The sequence below is a fragment of the Seriola lalandi genome, unplaced genomic scaffold (genome assembly GCF_002814215.2).
Source record: "Seriola lalandi dorsalis isolate HSWRI2012SDOR001 ecotype SW California unplaced genomic scaffold, Sedor1 jcf7180002054599, whole genome shotgun sequence".
In the NCBI taxonomy this organism is placed as follows: domain Eukaryota; kingdom Metazoa; phylum Chordata; class Actinopteri; order Carangiformes; family Carangidae; genus Seriola; species Seriola lalandi.
The window spans coordinates 95,338-113,809 of NW_019525152.1; the positions used below are offsets into that span (position 1 = coordinate 95,338).

General features: G+C 43.5%; 2 protein-coding genes across 2 annotated transcripts; one reads left to right on the forward strand and one right to left on the reverse strand.

The window, feature by feature from the left end:
* The first annotated feature begins 429 nt into the window (after positions 1–429).
* Positions 430–3,143, forward strand: LOC111664694 (transcription termination factor 2, mitochondrial-like). The gene is made up of 2 exons (XM_023419393.2): positions 430–577; positions 1,679–3,143. The coding sequence occupies exon 2, from the start codon at positions 1,693–1,695 to the stop codon at positions 2,830–2,832; it is 1,140 nt and encodes a 379-aa protein (XP_023275161.1). The 5' UTR covers positions 430–577; positions 1,679–1,692; the 3' UTR covers positions 2,833–3,143.
* Positions 3,144–3,687: 544 nt separating this feature from the next.
* LOC111664691 (cryptochrome-1-like) lies at positions 3,688–18,424 on the reverse strand. The gene is made up of 14 exons (XM_023419383.2): positions 17,464–18,424; positions 10,570–10,678; positions 10,325–10,467; positions 10,026–10,210; positions 9,633–9,721; positions 9,187–9,327; positions 7,758–8,069; positions 7,462–7,613; positions 6,460–6,662; positions 5,810–5,914; positions 5,562–5,660; positions 5,380–5,457; positions 4,866–4,971; positions 3,688–4,538 (listed from the first exon to the last, which is right to left on the reverse strand). Exons 1-13 carry the CDS (start codon positions 17,619–17,621, stop codon positions 4,871–4,873), a joined length of 1,875 nt encoding a protein of 624 aa, XP_023275151.1. The 5' UTR covers positions 17,622–18,424; the 3' UTR covers positions 3,688–4,538; positions 4,866–4,870.
* Between the last annotated feature and the right edge of the window lie 48 nt (positions 18,425–18,472).

Below are 18,472 nucleotides of genomic sequence, written 5' to 3' on the forward strand. Positions count from 1 at the left end.
TATTGGCTCTGTTGTACAAAACCTCTTGCAATTTATACTGCCAAATACAGAAGCACAGACACTTATAATAATAAGAGTCTCAAAAAGGTAACAGGTAAGGTAGGTTATAAAAGTTTGACCTTAGAAGCTATCCTCTATATGGGGATTCTGTTATTATTATTCTCTCTCCTCAGTATTCACAGATCCAGTTTCTTGCCCTTTACTTCATTTCTACTGTTGATGATACTAGAAACATTTTAAAAACAGAATCTGCTCAGCTCTAGCACAGTCACCATCTTCACAGGTGAAAGTATTGACGTCTATTAAGCCAAACTTGAGGCTTCAAAACGGCAATTCACAAACCAATGGGTGACGTCACGGCAGTTTGCCACTTGGTATATAAGTGACAGCTGCTGTGAATGGTCCGGTGGGCGTGACTTGGATTCCAAACACCGGCTTCTCGCGAGCTGCGAGGCGGTCACGTGCCTCCCATGTGCTTCTCTGTGACTCCGCCCAGCGGCTCTACTCTTGTTATGAAACCGAACTGGTGGGTGTGTTTGGCGGATTCCTCCAGAAGCAACAGCAGCGATCCAAACTGGTAATATGACCTTGTTTTATTTATTTTTTCTTTACTGTAAACGTGTAAACAAGTTTTATCTGTTAGTTTTCAACGGATACCGTGGATTTATTGTGTCTCGTGTCGGTTTGTAGTCTCGGTGTGCGCTGTCTCTGGTTCTGCAAAGCCTGTGCCACACAACAAATTCATAACATGTAAGATTCACATGTGCAGGCCAGCAGGGACACAGTGTTCCCTGTGTTTGTTCCAGCCTGTGAAAGCTGAGGACAGTCACTATTAAAGCATTTTAACTCGAGCTTTACGCAGCTCTGTCACACACACATGCAACATTAACGAACTGAGATATGGATTTATGTGTTGTCTTTACATGCGTTGACCTCTGGTACCATTTCACAGCTGTGGTGAACTTCCTAAATAATATGCACAGAATATCCCTGATGCTTGAGGAAAATAAAAAAACAAAAACAGGATGTAGTCAAAGACAGTGCAGTGACAGCATTCATGTGAGTTTAAGGGCCATAACTTTAATGAAAAGCTTTAAGTTTGGTTTTAGGGCTGTAGAAAACAGAGGTAGTTAATTGGTTCTGCAGATAAATCTTAATTTAGACTAATCCTGTGCATTTTAGCTGACTGAAACTTTTAATAAATTGATCAGTCATGTTGTAGGATAGTAACAACCTTCATAAGGTAAAGCTGGGGGGTTGTGAGGTTATTAACAACACATGGGGGAAGAAAAACTCTGCTCTATCTCTGTTTCACCAACAAATGTACTTTTTTCAAATGTGTAATTCACTGTTACCAGCTTTTTTCTTAGTTTAATACGGTAGTAAATTAAATATTCGTGGGTTTCGGGTGGACAAAACAAGTAATGAAAATGTCAGCGTAGGTTCAAGGAAATTGCGATTGTCATTTTCTCAATTTTCTGAGATTTTATCCAGAAAAAACAACAAATAATTGAGGAAAAGTTCGTCAGATTTCCAGTTAGCTGCTGCCTTATAAGACAGCTGTATCAGACTGCTTAAGTTTTTATCAAGGTGTATCTTGATCAACTAGGACTTTACTCAATGCCAGAGCTTAAATATCCATCTTCATTTGTTCTTGTGTCTTCTGTTCTCCGTGCAGGTCCACTGTCAACAATGCTTCGCATCACCGCTGCCTCCCTGTGCACCTACTGTCCGAGGATAAGGCTGCTGCTCCCTCCCTCTGCTGCTGCCTCCAATGTCACTTCTCAGAACAAGAGACTGGAAAACCAGCACACAGTGGACTCCCTCTATGAACTGTCAGTGGACATCCGCAAGGTACGCAAGTTCAAGAGCTGGGTCCTGTCTGAGAGCTCTGCGTATGTGTCTGAAACCGCCGATCTGTTGAGGGATATGGGTGCAGACACGACGGCAATCGCCCGGATCCTGGAAACTCACCCTGAGGCTGTCCTGTGTCGGCCGGGGGATGTCGCCGCCCAGAGAGACCTCTGGGTGTCTGTGTGCCCCAACAAGCGCGAGTTGATGAGCATCATTGAGAAGTTCCCGGCCTCCTTTTTTACATTAACTCACCATAGCAACCAGCGGGCCAACATCCTTTACCTCCAGAGCCTTCGCCTGAACAAGCGGATCATCGGCAAACTGATGGCGAGTGCCCCACAGAGCTTCAGTCGACCTGTGGAGAGCAACCAGGAGGTCATCCACACACTGAGGGAGACCTACCTGGATCTAGGCGGCGATGAGGGCAACCTGCGTGTTTGGCTGCAGAAGCTCCTCAGCCAGAACCCGTACATCCTGCTGCGGCCCGCTGAGGCCTGGAGGGACAGTCTGGGCTTCCTCAGGGAGCAGGGCTTCAGCACCGAGGAGCTCCTCAGCCTGGTGTCCAGCCTCAGAGCCTCCATCGCAGAGCTGCAGCCTGAAGCCATGCGGCAGGCGCTGGCCTACATCGAGGGCGCTCTCGCCTGCTCCCAGGACGAACTCAAGCAAATAGTGATCCGCTGCCCGGCCGTTTTGTACTACTCCTTGCCCACCCTGGCGGCGCGGTTCCAGGGGTTGATGGATGTTGGAGTGAGCATGGAGCAGGTGAAGAAATCTCCCAACGTCCTGGAGCTCACCACACAAATCGTGCTGTACCGTATCCAGAAGCTGGCCTCCTACGGGTACGACGTACGCTCCGGCAGCTTGGACTTTATCGTGGGAACCAAGAAGGACTTTGAGATGAGCTACGGGAAGCTGCACCTCAGACAGCAAAGGCCACTCTTCAACCCTGTAGCTCCCATCAGATCTGCTGAGGAGTGAATGTCTGAATGTGTTGATACTCCTGAATATGAGAAGGGGTTCACATCTTCACCTTTCTGCAAAATGCATGAAGAAGGGAGTAGTATTGAGAACGAGTTTACTATAAAGCAAATGTTTTGACCTGTGGCCTTCATCATGGTCTTTTGATCTGATGCTGAGGGCTCTTCTGAAAATATGACACCGACTGTCTTGAAATCTCGAGTGCCGATCATTGCCTGTCAATCTTGTAAATTAAGATTTACTACTGTAACGAACGAACTGTTTGTGGTAATTGAACACAACCGATGAGCAATAAATGTCAACATCTGTGACGTCTTTTAATTTCTTTGTTCAGTGTCAAAAACCCCACATCCATCTATTTTCTTCCGCTCATCCGGGGTCGGGGTCGGCACATGCTGAGCTGGGTATTCCAGACGTCCTTCTTTCCAGCAACGCTTTCCAGCTCCTCCTGGGGGATCCCAGGTCAGATGGGACATGTAATCTGTCCAGCGAGTCCTGGGTCTAACTCTGGGGTCTCCTCCCAGTTGGATGTGCCCAGAGAACCTCCAAAGGAAAGGCGCCCAGGACGTGACTTTTCTTCGGGCTCCCTCCAGATGTCTGAGCTCCTCACCAGCCCAGCCGCCCCTGCGGAGGAAGCGGTCACGGAGCTGGTGAGGGTGTGAAGGAAGATCCGCTGGTAAAATCGAGAGCTTTGCCTTCTGGATCAGCTCCGTCACAACAATCCCGATACAACCTCCACATCACTGCTGATGCTGCACCCATCCGTCCCATTTAATTTGAACTCTTATTTAAAAGGTTAAATATGACGAGTTGACTGTTTTCAACATTTCAGCACCAAAGAACAGACTCATACCATTTGTATATTTAACAGAGTTTAATTAAACAAGCACATTGAGAAGGAACAAGAAGCAAACGAAGCAGTTCTCTCCAGTGGTACATTTATTGGGAATTACACGGAGGCGGGGGGGAATGATATGAACACTCTTTATTTCTGTCACCTTTTCTCAAAAGTCATTGACGAGGGCAGTAAGTTGATAGTTAACGTCATAATATCGCCTCTACAGCGATACGGAGTATAACGAGCCGACTAGTACTCGGGTAGAGATAAGGAAATGCTCAAAACACTTCTGTTGATAGATACATCTGATGGCTCAAAAAGGAGAAAGGTGGGAAATAGAGTAAATGAGGACCGGCGGCTGTATTAGCAGAGATACAAGATTTCGCAACATTTTTTAGGATGCGGGGACTATAAATGCTTTCATTTTTATTGAAAATTTTCCAAAAAAGAAAGATCCATCCACAACGATTTCTCATATCAAAAATATATCAATGGGTCTATGGCTACACAAAGAGAGAAAACACACATACAATATCCAAATATGTACAAGTTGTATGTGAGCTGAAATTAGCAAATTCATTATATACACAAGGACCTCACAGTCCCAGCAATATTAACCCAAAGATAAACACAGTGTCGCAGCCTCTCCAGTGATGTCAGCACTGGCCAGGTCGTGTTCAGTCCACATAATGTACATAATGTACAGTCCGTTTACTCGAGAAACTTTAACTTGTGAATGAATGTGTTTATCGACAGGTTTGCACGCTCCTCTTGTAGGTGTGATCATGCAACTGTTTAGTGCTTAAAAAAAAATGTAAGTGTCCACTTTGTGTTGGCCGGCATGTCTCGGCAAGTCTGCAGAGAACTCCTGTGTGGAGAGAAGAAAAGACACAGACATACTGACTGTTAAAAACGAATAAATGCACTTTAAAGTTTCAGATATTAAATCCTACACAAACATTTCTCAGCAGAATATGAATTTAAAGATACAATATGCAGCCGCTGATTGGTCATTTAATGCTTTTTGTATTTATCCTATCCTTATACCTTTCTGTGGCAGCTCTATTGTTTTCTGTTGATAAGTGAACATCTAGATTTCGTCTTTTACATCCACTGGAACAATTTTGCCTGAAAGACTTTGAAGTTTGTCTTATGAAATCTTAGGTAAGAAATAAGTTTTGTGTTTCCGGCTCACCTTTTCTAGTGAGTGCTCTGCCTCTGGACTTTAGAGCTTTTGCCAGTCCCAGAGTCCCCGCTGTGCCGTTTGCCACTTGTCTGAGCGTTGGAGTGGTGTTCAAGCCCTGAAAACACAACAGCACAGTTTGGAAAACCAATTCAGTTTCACAATTTCTGTCACAAAATCACACAAATAAAAAAAAGAGATGTAGGTTTCAAGTTGTTGCTAGAGTCTTGGCTACTACGTTTTCGCTTTAAAACGCATCTCTTTTGCCATGTTTTTGCCTCCCGTCCACGACTCTGACATTTTCAAGCCCTGAAAACTGAGACTTTTGGAAACGATGACGTAGACACCCAGGGTCACTTCCTGATTGGCTCTTATCTGCCTCGACAATCTGCTTCCTGTTTACACCGGCTCGCGCACGCCCAGTGTTCGTGATTGCTCAGGTATGTCTGCGTTTTCAGGTTTTCAGGTGTTTTAAAAATGAAAACGTAGTAGTGTGGATGAAGCATAAAAGCATATCAGTGCTCACCTTTAACAGGGGCAGGAATCTGCTGAGCGCCTTGAGTGTAGCACATCACACTGGAACTGGGGCCTGGATAACCTGGAACTGACAAGAAAACACTGACGGATTAGAGGAGATGTTCCCGGACCTCAACGAGACAGCGATAATTCAAATGAGATGAATGAATGAATAAATGAAATGCTCCTCACCCTGCTGGTGTGTGCCGATGCTGGATTGTGAATCCCCCTGCAGGTACATCATGACGCCACTTTGCCAGTCTCCCTGGGAGTGAACCGGCATCTGGTAGCCTGAGAGGAACCAAACAAAAACAAATAGTTCTCCTTCATTAATAAAACCTGAGTGCAGGCGGCTACAGAGAAAGTTACGAGAAAGTTCGGAGCGAGAGAAGATGAAGAGGAGGATGAGGAGGAGGAGAAGCAGGTGTTGTGTCACTAACCTGATGCAGTTGTAGCATCATGCCTCGCCTCGGCGTGGAATGCCATCACGTCTGAGGACGGTTCGCCGTGGCCGTTGGAGTTGGAGGGAACTGTAGCCAAAAGGCCTGAGGACACAGAGAACGGTCAACACCTTATAACAAAATACAGGAACTTTAGACAAGACAAGATCTACATCAACAAAACTAAATCACAGCTGGTTTATTATAAAGTTTTTACAGTCGTTATCTAAAAGTTTTGAACAGTTTTAAGATTTTATCAGTTACGTTGGAGCCGCTCTCAGACCGAGGTAAATCTGATATTTTACTCCACTTCTTAAAACTCAGTCCTCTGACTTGTTTATCTTCCTTTAACTGTTCATCTTTACGCATTTATATTTTTACAATTACTTTCATGATCAATAGGGAAACAGGACCCATTCCTCTTTGACCCCATTTTACTCAGTGGATGTAAACATCCTGTCGTTCGTCAAGAAAGTGAAACTGAAAAGATTCTGGTTTCTATGACAAAGCAGAACTAAACATCCACCGTGAACTTCAGTGACTAAGTACTGACTCTATTTTTATTCTTTAAGCTTGAGTGATCCTATTTTTACTCTGTTGCTCCTGCCTCATATTAACATTAAAGATGGTGTCTGGTGTTGTGTCTTTACCGAGGCCTCTGTAACAGGAGAGCTGCTGGTAGATCTGTTTCATTCGCTCGATGTTGAGGCGGCTGGCTTCCGCGTGGTGCACCATGGGCTTCGGGTAATGCACTCCGATGATACATTTGGCCGCCTTCTGCACGCTCTCCGGAGCGTTCCACGGGTCATAAATATACTTGGCTGGAAACCCTCTGAGAATGGGCAGGTAGCGCCTGAAGAGAGGAGATGAAGAGGAGATGAAGAGGAGATGAAGAGGTTCAGAGAGCGTGTAGCGTGCTGGAATCTACTTAAAGATCTCAGGTTCACATCTACTAAGGAGGGATTATCCAGCACTGATTTACCCCACCTGCCGGACTGCATTCATTAAACACACAACTGCAGTTTGTTTTTGTTCAATTATACAACTTAGCTTTTAGTTTCAGTTTGATTTCTTTTGCACAATTAGACAAACGACAAAGAAAACTACATAAAAGTGATGAGAAACATATATATATATATATAATAAGATTAAGAGCAATAATAACAATAATATCAAAATAAGAGCAGAAAATGTGAGAATGTGACATGTTAAGTTATAAAACAGCAGTTAAATGGTCTTTTAAGCTTCTATTTCTTTTGTTTAGTTCAGTTTACTTCGTTTGAAGGTCAAAAACTGAGTTATATGTGGCACTGAATAATTTAATTAGTCTGAAAAGGTGGAGAATATTTCATCCAGTAATACTTTTAAAAGATTTTTTGGAAGGTTTTCCAATCACAAATCATCTAACGTGGAGAAAACACTGAATAATTCTAACGCTTTGTGCATGAACAAGATCAAATCTAAAGATTAAAGATCAATAACTCCTTTTCGACTTGAGTCGCACTTTCAGCATCACGGCATATCAGACAGTTAAAAGCTTCCCCGACGTGTATTTCAGTTGTAACAGGGACCACACACACACACACACACACACACACACACACACACACACACACACACACACACACGTGGATCAGATCAGATAAACTCACCGTATGTAATCTCCGTTGGGGTCTGTGCGGCGGCCGAACCCCACGGGGCAGTAGCAGTGGAAGAACTGCTGGAAGAAAGAGCTGCAGGAGAGCCACATCCAGCTGCCGGCGTTCACACTCCAGTCTGCGTCCAGCAGCAGCTCCTCAAACACCTGAACACACACACACACACACACACACACACACACACACACAAACAAACGAACAAACAAACGAACATGAGTGTTTTGCTTTGGAATTCCTTTTCTTATTTTAAAATAAATAAATAAATCATAAAATAAAATAATCTTCTGTACCTTCATGCCTTCCTCCCAGCTGATCCACAGGTCTCCTCTGGTCAGGAAACAGGCCACGGCGTGCCTGGCCAGGTGGTGGATCCAGCCCTCCTGCCTCAGCTGGGTCATGATGGCGTCGATCCAGGGGAAGCCGGTGCGGCCCTCCGCCCACTTGGCCAACGCCTCGGGGTTGCGGTCCCAGGGGATCTGAACGCAGATGGGGTTACTCTCCATCTTGTCGAAGCACGGGTTGTTTGTGGCCGCCGTGTAGAAGAACTCGCGCCACAGCAGCTGACCGTAGAGCGAGAGAGGAGGGGAGCTGTTCTTCTTCACCTGGTGGTTAGAAGCGTGTGGTTAAATCTCTGGGAGAGCCGCATGAAAATAATTATTCATTCATGTTTTCAAAATCAAGAGAGAAAATGTGGATTTTAGGAGAACAGTTGAAGCCTCTGTCACAATTCATGTTCAACTTTTAACACCAAATGAGAGACACGGACTCCCAGAAAAAAGTTTCCTGTAATACACAGATTCACCACTAGAGGGCAGACTGTGTTTTCTCAGTGTGTATTTCAGATGAAGTGAAACTCACTTACATAACTTCTGCATGTTTAGATGCAAATCAACTTTTCTTCGGTTAGTTTTTAATCCCAAACTGCTCCTCCAACCTCTGACATTCACATCACTGCTATTTATATAATAACAACAGGCGGATCAGCTTAATCAAAAAGGAAATGACTGGCAGATATTTCCTCAATAACCGTTTTTACTGTATTTTATTCACACAAAAATTGTGAGGAAGTGAACCCGTCAAATTAAGACCGCTGTGGATGTTTTACCTCATTGTAAAATAAACTGAACCCTTAGATGTTATGACAAGTGTGTAGAAAGGGGCAGACTACTTGTGTGTTTTTGTATTTACAGAACAGTTTATACTAAATATAACAGATGTTGGGTTAATAATAGAAGTGGTAAACTGATAAACACTTTATCAGACTGTTGACAACATTTCTATTGGTCGGAGAGGAAGATAAAACTCCATCACAGCTGATTGTTCACACTGCGTGTCGGTCACACACTCGGACAGTCTCCTGTCAGGCGTGTGGAAGCGGTAAGAATGAATTTCTTTCATCTTTCAGAGTGTCTTTAAACTCCTCATCATATGACACAGCATAGCATATTCAAGGCCGCATGACAGATGAGTCGATGCCAGGAGACTCAGAATCTGTTTTCGCCAAAACATGCCAGAAAACTAAGGGAAACTGGACTAACTGACACATCTGTGGCACAACTGGTGTAAACAGATTCTGCCTAGCAACGCCCAGGCTACAAACAACCCAACCCATATTGTGCATGTGTCCCAAATAAAATATGACGCCCTCTTTTGTAAACATCATTTTCGGATTAAAAAAAGTCAAATTTGGGTCAATACTCTGAGTGTTCGGTGACGTACCTTCCTGTAGAGATCGGTGAGTTTGAAGTAGAAGAGGCGGCAGGAGAGGCAGCCGAAGCGTAGGTACGGGCTGAGGCCCGTCGGGCTGGCGAGCAGCGAGTTGGCGTTCATTCTGGGACGCTCAAAGTTGGCAACCCACGCCTGAATACAACACGGACAGATCGTCAGATATGAAAATTCATCATACCGCCGTGTTATGTCATAAAACAAAGCTGTCACGTTGGGAGAGGAACACCCAGCAACTGAGGCTTGTATCTAAAACTTGTATCTCATCTTATGTAACTGTGCTTTTTAAAAGTGCTTTTCAAGGTTTTCAACAACCTAACAGACTTCAAGTCAACTCAGGGGAAGAGAAGCACCTATCAGCTGTAACTCAACACACATTAGTAGAAGCGCTTTTTGTAAACAGAGGTTTTGTTTAAAATAAACTGACAAATCGGACTGACCTTCCTCTCCAAATGCCTCTCAAGTCGTGTGAGGGCTTCAGTCTCTCCCCCCGGCCACACGGCTGACGGCAGACCCTCAGTATCAAAACCTGCAGGGGAACATTCAAAGAAACACCTTAAAATTCAGCCTTTATCTGTGATCATGTTTTAACTTAAGTCCCCAGGAGCCGGTTGAATAAAAACACCTTCAGCTTTCTGCTTACGTATGACACTTAAGGTTTCATTTCTTCTTAGCTGAGGGAGTTACTTAAAGGAGAATGTGGGGAATTATGAAGGAAACCTTAACTCAGACTTTAAGGAAGATTTTAATTCAAGGTGTTTTGTACAACTGGCTCCAGGTCTGTATTTACAGGATCATCACTGTGAGCCCTGAAATTGCCTGGATCCACTCACCGAGCTCCTCCAGGGACGGGACCCCGAACTTGTCGTCATGGTCCTCGGACAGCGGCGTTGCGCATTTTCCCATGATGTCAGCCGTGATGGACTCCGCAGGCACCTCCACCGCGTCCATGCGACTGATGAGGGTCTGGAACCGCTTGTAGGTGAGAGGGGACTGACCCCCGTTCAACTCTATGATCCTGCAGGGAGGAGAACAGGAAGTGTCAGAGACCTCACAGGCGGTTCGGTTATCGTGTCGTTGCTGGTTTTCGCTGATGGATTAGATGCAGTTGTTGGGGGTGATGTTAACTCACTTGTCCAGGTCGTAGAGTGTGTGGGAGGTGCGGACTGTCACCTCCACTCCAGCCTCAGAGGCCAGCTTCTTAATAGCTGCATCTCGCTCTTTCCCAAAGGGCTCAGAGTCGTACTCATAAGACAGACGAGTAATCTTCCACTCCTGGAACACGGGGGATAAATAAATAAAATAAAGTAAGCTACAGGATATTAGAATATTTAAAGAGTTTAAAAGCACCCTGCTGCTCTGGGATGAACATGTCACCTTGAAAAGTCTGGGAAAGACATCAGTGGGTTGGCCTCGTATCACGAACAGACGGGAGTTGAGCTTTCGGAGGCTGGAGTCCAAGTCCTCAAGACTCTGCAGTAAGAACCTGGAGGATGACAGGGAATAAAATGTGTGGTTCAAACATGGGACATTAACAGAAGCATATTCAATGTCACGATGAGATTAACTGGGGAAAAAAAAGGAACATCGTGTTATCTGCGATCCAAGTTTGAGAGTTATAAACAGCGGGGAAGGAAAACCACTGGGAACAGTTGCTCAAAGCACCTTAAGGTTTCTACTTAAGGTTGAATTTCTCCTTAGCTGAGGGAGTTACTTCAGGTTGTTGCACAGAATCTCTTTAAAGGTTTCCTTTGTTGAGGCATTTGCAGCAATGAAAGAGATTTTACAGCTGTAAAATTCTACAGTTTTCATGGACACCGTTTGTGAAAGCGGTTAACATCTCACAATAATCAATTCCTCTCATTTTTGAAGGTCCATCCGGTTCTTCTGATGGCGGAAAACACCATAAACTCAGACATGTTCCAGATTAGATACAGTCAGAGGTACGTTACGTTTTGTTTCCCCTTAAGATCTTCTGTGCAACTCCTTTACTGACTTTAAGTGATTCCTTTATTATAAGACTGAGACAAGGAGAAAACTTTAATACTTTTTACCTTAAGGAGAAGAATTAATGTGTTTTGTGCAACAGTTTTTATTTTAAGGAAACTTTAACTCAGACTTCTTAAATCTTAACGTAAGGTGTTTTGTGCAAGTGGCCCCTGCTCTGTTTGAATGTGAATGTTTTGACAAGACAACAAGCGGAAATTCAGGAAACTAAAAGCAGCAGCTTCAAGTCAATTGGCTCCTTGAAATGTAAATGTAGGCAGCAAAGTCTAATCAGGACCGCCACCCACTCTATAATCCAATATCACTGTGTTCCCAACACAGATGCTGACACAAAGGACGTCTCTCAAAGTTTGAGGATTTGAGGATTCAATGACCCAATTCAGCTGCTGCTTCCTGCCACATGACAATAGCACAGAGCCGAAGTGTAAATATGCAGATTTGTTCCCCGAATTTAATTCCTACTCGACAACAGCTGGTTCCTCCTCTGGTCCTCAGCAGAACAAAGACTTAATTAAGATATCTCGTATAGATTCTTCTATATATCTCTAAAGCACTGACGAAGTGTTGCTTTAATTTGTTTCTATTCACTAGATTTTTTATCAGAGTCGACACTCAGATGCGTCTTTGACTAAATCTACAAACCTTGTTGTAACAAAGCCAGAGGCTCAACAACCTGAGCAGAACCGCCGTGTGAGTCACCGCAAAGGTCTGAGCGGGGGGGTAATGCCAGCGAGCCAGAGGAGGCGGCGGCGGCGAAGGAACCCGTTTTTGGTAAATGTGTCACACAGCTGGTTATATAACAAAGCCACAGGCAGGACAAACTGTGAATTAGACAATCTGGACAGCAGTTAAAAAAAAACAACAAACATAAATACAGGCAACTGCTGACGCATCAGTACGTAACAACACAGGATCGACATCGACCACAGAAAATATATATATTTACATTTCTAAATCACACAATTTTTCAAAGGGATCATGTTTCGATCTCAGTTGAATCTTTACTGATTCAGGATGATGTCAAACTTTGTCCATTTCAAATAATATGTGGATTGTGTCTGTTGTTCTGTTGTAATCAATCAGTCGACTGACAGAAAATTTATCTTCCACATGTCGACATCTGCTGGTTTTTCCTCATCTTCTGTCACAATAAACTGAATGTATTTGGTAAAAACAGCATTTTAAGACGTGAACTTGAGGTCCAGAAAAACTGTGATTAATCCGTTAATCAAGAAAATAATCAGCAGATAATTCGACATTGGAAATAATTGTTAGTTGCCACCCTACTTAACTTTTTTAACTACATGTAGATTTGTGTTATTTGACCTGTGCCTCTAATTAAACACAGAAAATTCCTTTTAGAGTTTCACTTCCACCTGTTTTGTAAAATCTCTCATGAAAAATAAAACGTATCTTCTGTTAAAATGTGAATTCAGCTGCAGCTGATGATTCCTGCAAGTGTCCTGTTGTGTAAATTCTTCTTTTCACACGGCAATTATTCCCTGTCGACAACTAACTGCCTTTAACGCTGCCCCCCCCCACCCCACCAATTTCCTTCTGTGTGAACAGTGTGATTCCTCCTGCAGTGGCCCAGTTTAACTTCCACTTTGCATGAATAAACAAGTGCACTCAGGTTACTGCAGTGGAAAAGCATTCAGCATTTCTATTGTCCCTCATTTTCTTTATTTCCAGCTAAAGCAGAACTTTTCAAGCAGCATTCTGGACTTTTGCTCCCGTCACTGATTCATCTCTCATTTAAAATGAGTTCACCCCTTAAAGCTGAATCATGCAGACAGTGGATGAGTCAACCAATCTGCATCATCACTGTATGTGACGTCGATGAACTTAAAGGAACTGAGTCGAAAGCAGCAAATATCACCGAAGGCAACGTGTATTACTTCTACAGCGATGCAGTGAATGTGTTTCAAATTTATTTTTATCATATAGCTTCTGTTTTTATCTTCCCAGGAAGTAATAAATACCAATCAGAGCGCACACACACACACACACACACACACACACACACACACACACACACGTCCAGACCGAGCGGCAGTAATATGGAGCTTCCCGTACCCGTCATACGTGAGTTTTAATGGATTCTGTGACAGTTTGTAAGAGGGTGGGTGGCTGTTTCTCAAAGCTTAAAACCATCACCCACCATCGTGGATCATGAAAAGGCCAGTGAGAGAAAAGTCAAAACCGTGTCTGCTTACTTTTTTTTTTTAACAGATATCTTGGCAGCACCACTACAACCTGAAGTGATTTTCCTTTTTCCTCTGACTCCACTAAACGAGCCGCAACGAGATCAGAGATCAAGCGAAAGGCTGCAGCGGGAGCAGAGAGGTGCACCGCGAGGCTTCAGGCTGTTTTCAAGCTCCGAACGGAAGAGAAAGGTGTAACTAATGATGTTAACCTCTCTCCTCTGCAATCACCTGCCGTGATGGCAGCGACAAACAGACCACACACTACAACATAACGCTGACCGACACAGCTTTTCCATGATGTGAGAATAAAATGATGATGATGTAATTTTTGCTGGGGTCTGAAGAATATGATTTATAGGCTAATGCAGCTCCTGCGATTTGTATTAAACTATTTCTAAAATGACTCTTCTACATCTTTGGCATTTCTAATTACGTATTGGCCAACATTTCTGCTGATACTGTTCATCTGTCATGAGCCAATATTGACAGCTTCATTGATCAGACACGATGTGGTAAAGATGTTGTTGTGTTCACATATGTAACAGTAACTTCACTAACATACAACATGTATGTCACCATAACACACTTCTGCTTCTGATAAATAATAATGTTGAGTGTGAGCTGCACAATGGAGCTGCGGAGAAAGTGATTAGATTAATAATAATTTTTTTAATTTCTTTTTGCTTTGCATTCACTGAGCATGAATGTTTTGTTTCCAGGATCACCCTGCCCCACTTTTTGATAGTCACATTATATACATTCACATCTGGGAGCAGTTGCAGCCACAGTCTTATCTGATGGCCACTGAGCAGCACTCTAACATCTCAGCCCAGATTTATCCCGCCGGTCCGGGGATTGAGTTCGAGGTCAGCCGCTTCGCTCGCTGCTCCAAGGTCACTGTGAAACCGCAAAGACCAGAGTCCGACCACCTGACCCCAAAAGAAAAGCAGCGGGCTTAATCTACATTCATCAGAGTTTAGAGTTCAGACAAGGTACAAAGTCTACAAAGCACAAAAGAAAAAAGAGAAATCATGCGTCTTCTTCCCTCCCAGTTGTTATAAACACATCATTATGCAGCAAATCCACACTAATTACACCCTTATGAACCCATTTTAAATACGGCGTAGTAAAAGTCTTTCATGATCACGGCCCACCCAGGACAACCTGGTCATCTGGCTCCAGCAGCTTCAAGCGCAAACTGCTGAAATGGATATCAGGTAGAAGCAGCGTCAGTGGGATTAGCGCTCACAGTTGTGCTGCACACCACAGATAGCTGGGGTCTCATGCAGCGGAGAAGTAGGTCAAAAAGACAAAACGCGCGGAGGGTTTACGACTAACACACTGACCTACTTGCGACACGCGTGGAAGTATCGTGGCGGGAGGGAGGGAAGGAAGGAAAATTACTGTGATTATGTCATCTGGCACTGACCCTCCCTGTTCCCTGAGGATCACCCGCATGATCTGAAGGACAGGACGGCTCACTTCTAGACAGACAGAATTATAATGAGAAGAACCTGTGCAGGAACATGCTGCTACTTACAGAAGCAAGCTCTTCACAGCCTTCAGCACAATCCTCTTACTGCATTAGCATATCATTCCCCGACTGTGACTTTTTCCTGCTTTGAGCGACGTTTTCTAAGAGATGCAAAAATCACTCGGCTTTGATTCAGGCACAAATGTCACCATTTAACATTCAACTATGTGCAAGTGCATCAGAAATTTTGATGCTTGTTCCTATAAATCTCAACTTAAACTCATTTGTAACAAATAATTGACTAAACAGAGGAAAAAAAATAATCATGAAGTGAATTGAGAAACCTTTATTTTACTAGAATAGTCTGAAAAAAAAGAGAGATTTTAATCCTCTCAGTATGTTTTTTGTATATATCTAGTTTGACTTAATTTACATGTCTGATACGTGTGTTAAAAATCTAATAAAAGGAATGAATCAGGGCATACTCAGTGATCTACATGTGAGCTCTGCGTCATCCCCGGCTGTTGTTATATAACAGTGAAAGCATAACATGGATGCTCCGTAACAGGCGCGCCTTTTTTGTTGCTGCTGCTGCTGCTGCTGCTGCTGCCCTGCTCTTCCAGTGACGGCATGGGGACAACAATACAACCCAGAGCGCACAGCGGGAGAGGAAACACAAAAACGTCCAGCGGGACTCCTGCTGGACTGTAAATCTTTCCACACAGAGGCAGTTATTTAGCCGACTGCAGGCTACAGCGCGCAACTGTGGGACTGTTCTGAATAAAAGTCTGGGTCATTGAGCAAGCTGGGTGAGGAGGAGGCCAGCTATTTGTTTTGACTGAGAAAACTTTTCACGTAACACTGAAGGTTAACGCCGACTGTCAGCTGGACAGGGTTTGAGGATGAAGGTTAGAGAGAGGACAAAGTCAGTGGGTTATAGGTTGGCAAAGAGTCCATTAACATTAACGGTCCGTGCTCTTATCTCTGTCACGAGCCTGTAAAGCTTCATATACTTATTAGTATCACCAGACTCAAACGGCCTGATCCTGCCTCACACACACACACACACACACACACACACACACACACACACACACACACACACACACACACACACAGCTTCTGACAGTTTGAAAGTTCCTGCCACCTCTCTAATCCCTGTGGAAGACGTAACTAACGATCTGAGTGTCATTTACACCGCCACAGTCTAGTAACCAGTGGGACCACAGCGGGGATCTGTAATGAGGTGGGGACCCTCGATATGAAAGAGTTTGGTAACTGACGTGCAGTCATAAAGAGTTTCACAAAAAAAAAACAAAAAAAAACACATAATGCCATGAAGAATGTAGACTGCAATCTAATCTGACAATAATTACAGTCTTGTCTCTGCTAGACTGTAATTAATGGTGAGGTCAGGGTCAACACATCAAAATACTGTTTACCAATTTGAGGTCTTACTCACTTTTTGAGGGGAAAGAAAACTTATGTCATAAATAACACATGAGGTCAGCCCCCTTTTATTTATTTAGCCTGATTTTAATTATGTATTTGAACATATAATTGATGTTTCCTCGGCGCTTGATGTTTTGTTTAGTGGTGATTACTGGGTAAAGATGACAGTTTTTAGTGCAACTACATCTGAGGATGCAATGGAGGCGACTGCAAAATATATATTATTAGTGATGCATTATGATGTCAAGACCAATATCTTTAATATAATACTTACACCATGGTATATAATGGTAATATGACAGTTATAATTCAGGTAGTTTAAGCTTAATGTGGCACTTCCTGGAGCTCTTTCAAAAGATTAAGTTAAACTTTTTGGTTCATTGCAAAAACATGTTATCATCACAAAGATCTGATTTTACTCATGTGACATAACAAAGAAAACTTTACAGTGACTACATCTCAGGAATGCACCTGCTTGACATTACTGTGCCGGACTATCTGTTACATACCTATCAGCTGTGATCAGGGTTTTGAGTGTAATGTTTTGACAACGGGACAGGTACTAATAAAGCAGGGTTTTAAGTCGAACTTGGCGTCTGTGCAACAGGCATCACTGTTACAACATCCACTGAATTAAATAGATTAAGCATCACCTTGTTGGTCAAGAGCCAGTACAAACTGTCCACAAATAAACTATATTATGACAAACTGCAAGCATCTTTCTTGGTGTGCTAAAACAGAAATAGCTGATGAATGCCAAAGTTTGTAGGGTCCCAAATTACTGTCATTATTATTCATGTGGTCTATGAAACAGTTTACAGCCCAAGATGACATCTTCAACAGTCCAAAACCCAAAGATAAGAGAAAGAATACCTCACGTTTGAGCATTTGTAACCATCAAATATTTGTAAATTATCATTCCAACTGTAAATCAGATATCAGTATAAAAGAAGCCGATCTGTGCATCAGTATACAGCTCTATGCCACATGACATGTATGGTGCATTTGTAGAAGCAAGTGGACTGATGAGCCACAGCGTGTGTTATGTAGACGGATTACTGTGTGCGTGATGCTGATGGTTCAGTGCGGCTACTGCATAACTCTGTTTTTGCACGTGGACGGATGCCTCACCTCCACCTGTTGATCCCAACGTTGGACGATCCCGCGAACCAGGGGTCGAGGATGTAGATGCAGCGGACGGTGTCCGCTCCCTGCAGAGATTCCTTGAGCGACGGGTTGTCGTGGAGCCGCAAGCCCTTCCTGAACCAGTGGATCGTATTAATGACCATTACTCAACTGGACGAGTCCTTTTTTCCTTTTTGAATGTTATCAAGAGTCTTTTTGTGTTCAATCCACTTGTATCCCGACTCACTGACAGTTATGCCAAAGGAAAAAAAAAAAAACAAAAACGTGAAAACCAGGCCACTGGGAATCCAAATGTGTGAGGAAAAGTCCGTGTATGCTGAGTTAGCATACAACTCCTTTGTTTTCAGTAATGCGGTCCAACTTTATTTTAATTAGCCTTGTTCTAACAGAACCTTTTCCATAATGACAAAGTATTTATAAACTGATGGCTGCTGAATCATTTGGGCACAAGGCAGAGCGCGCTCTCAGGCAATGTGACAGCAGGGCGGGCGGGCTTTAGGACCCAGTTCGCTGAGGCGCAGCAGTCTTGTTGTATAACTTGTTTTTCTGAATGATAAAAAAATGCATATATAAATACACGTACTAAAAAGCTTTAGTGGGCTTTCTCTATAGCGACAATATCCGAGTATAACTGATAAACAGAGTAATTAACTGGCCTGTATTTTGAGGCAATTGCTGTCCACAAGACACCGTGGCAAGACCGGCTGCTCCCCGCCGCGAACACCGGGAAAGCTGGTTATGTAAATACAATTTCTGACTGCGATATTGTCGAATTCGTCGTCCAAATTCAACCTGGAAAAATACTTAGCTGTTAAAACTCCCTCTAGGTTCCGTGTGACCCGTCTCCTTCACTGCCGAGCGGATGTTTTGAGTGGGTATAACACAAAATTTTCCCCAACGTCCACGAATAGCTGCTCGTTCGCCTCGCCGCACCTACAGTCGTGACTCCGCCCACTGGAGACGCACACGGCTCTGCGGTCTGTGATTGGTCCAA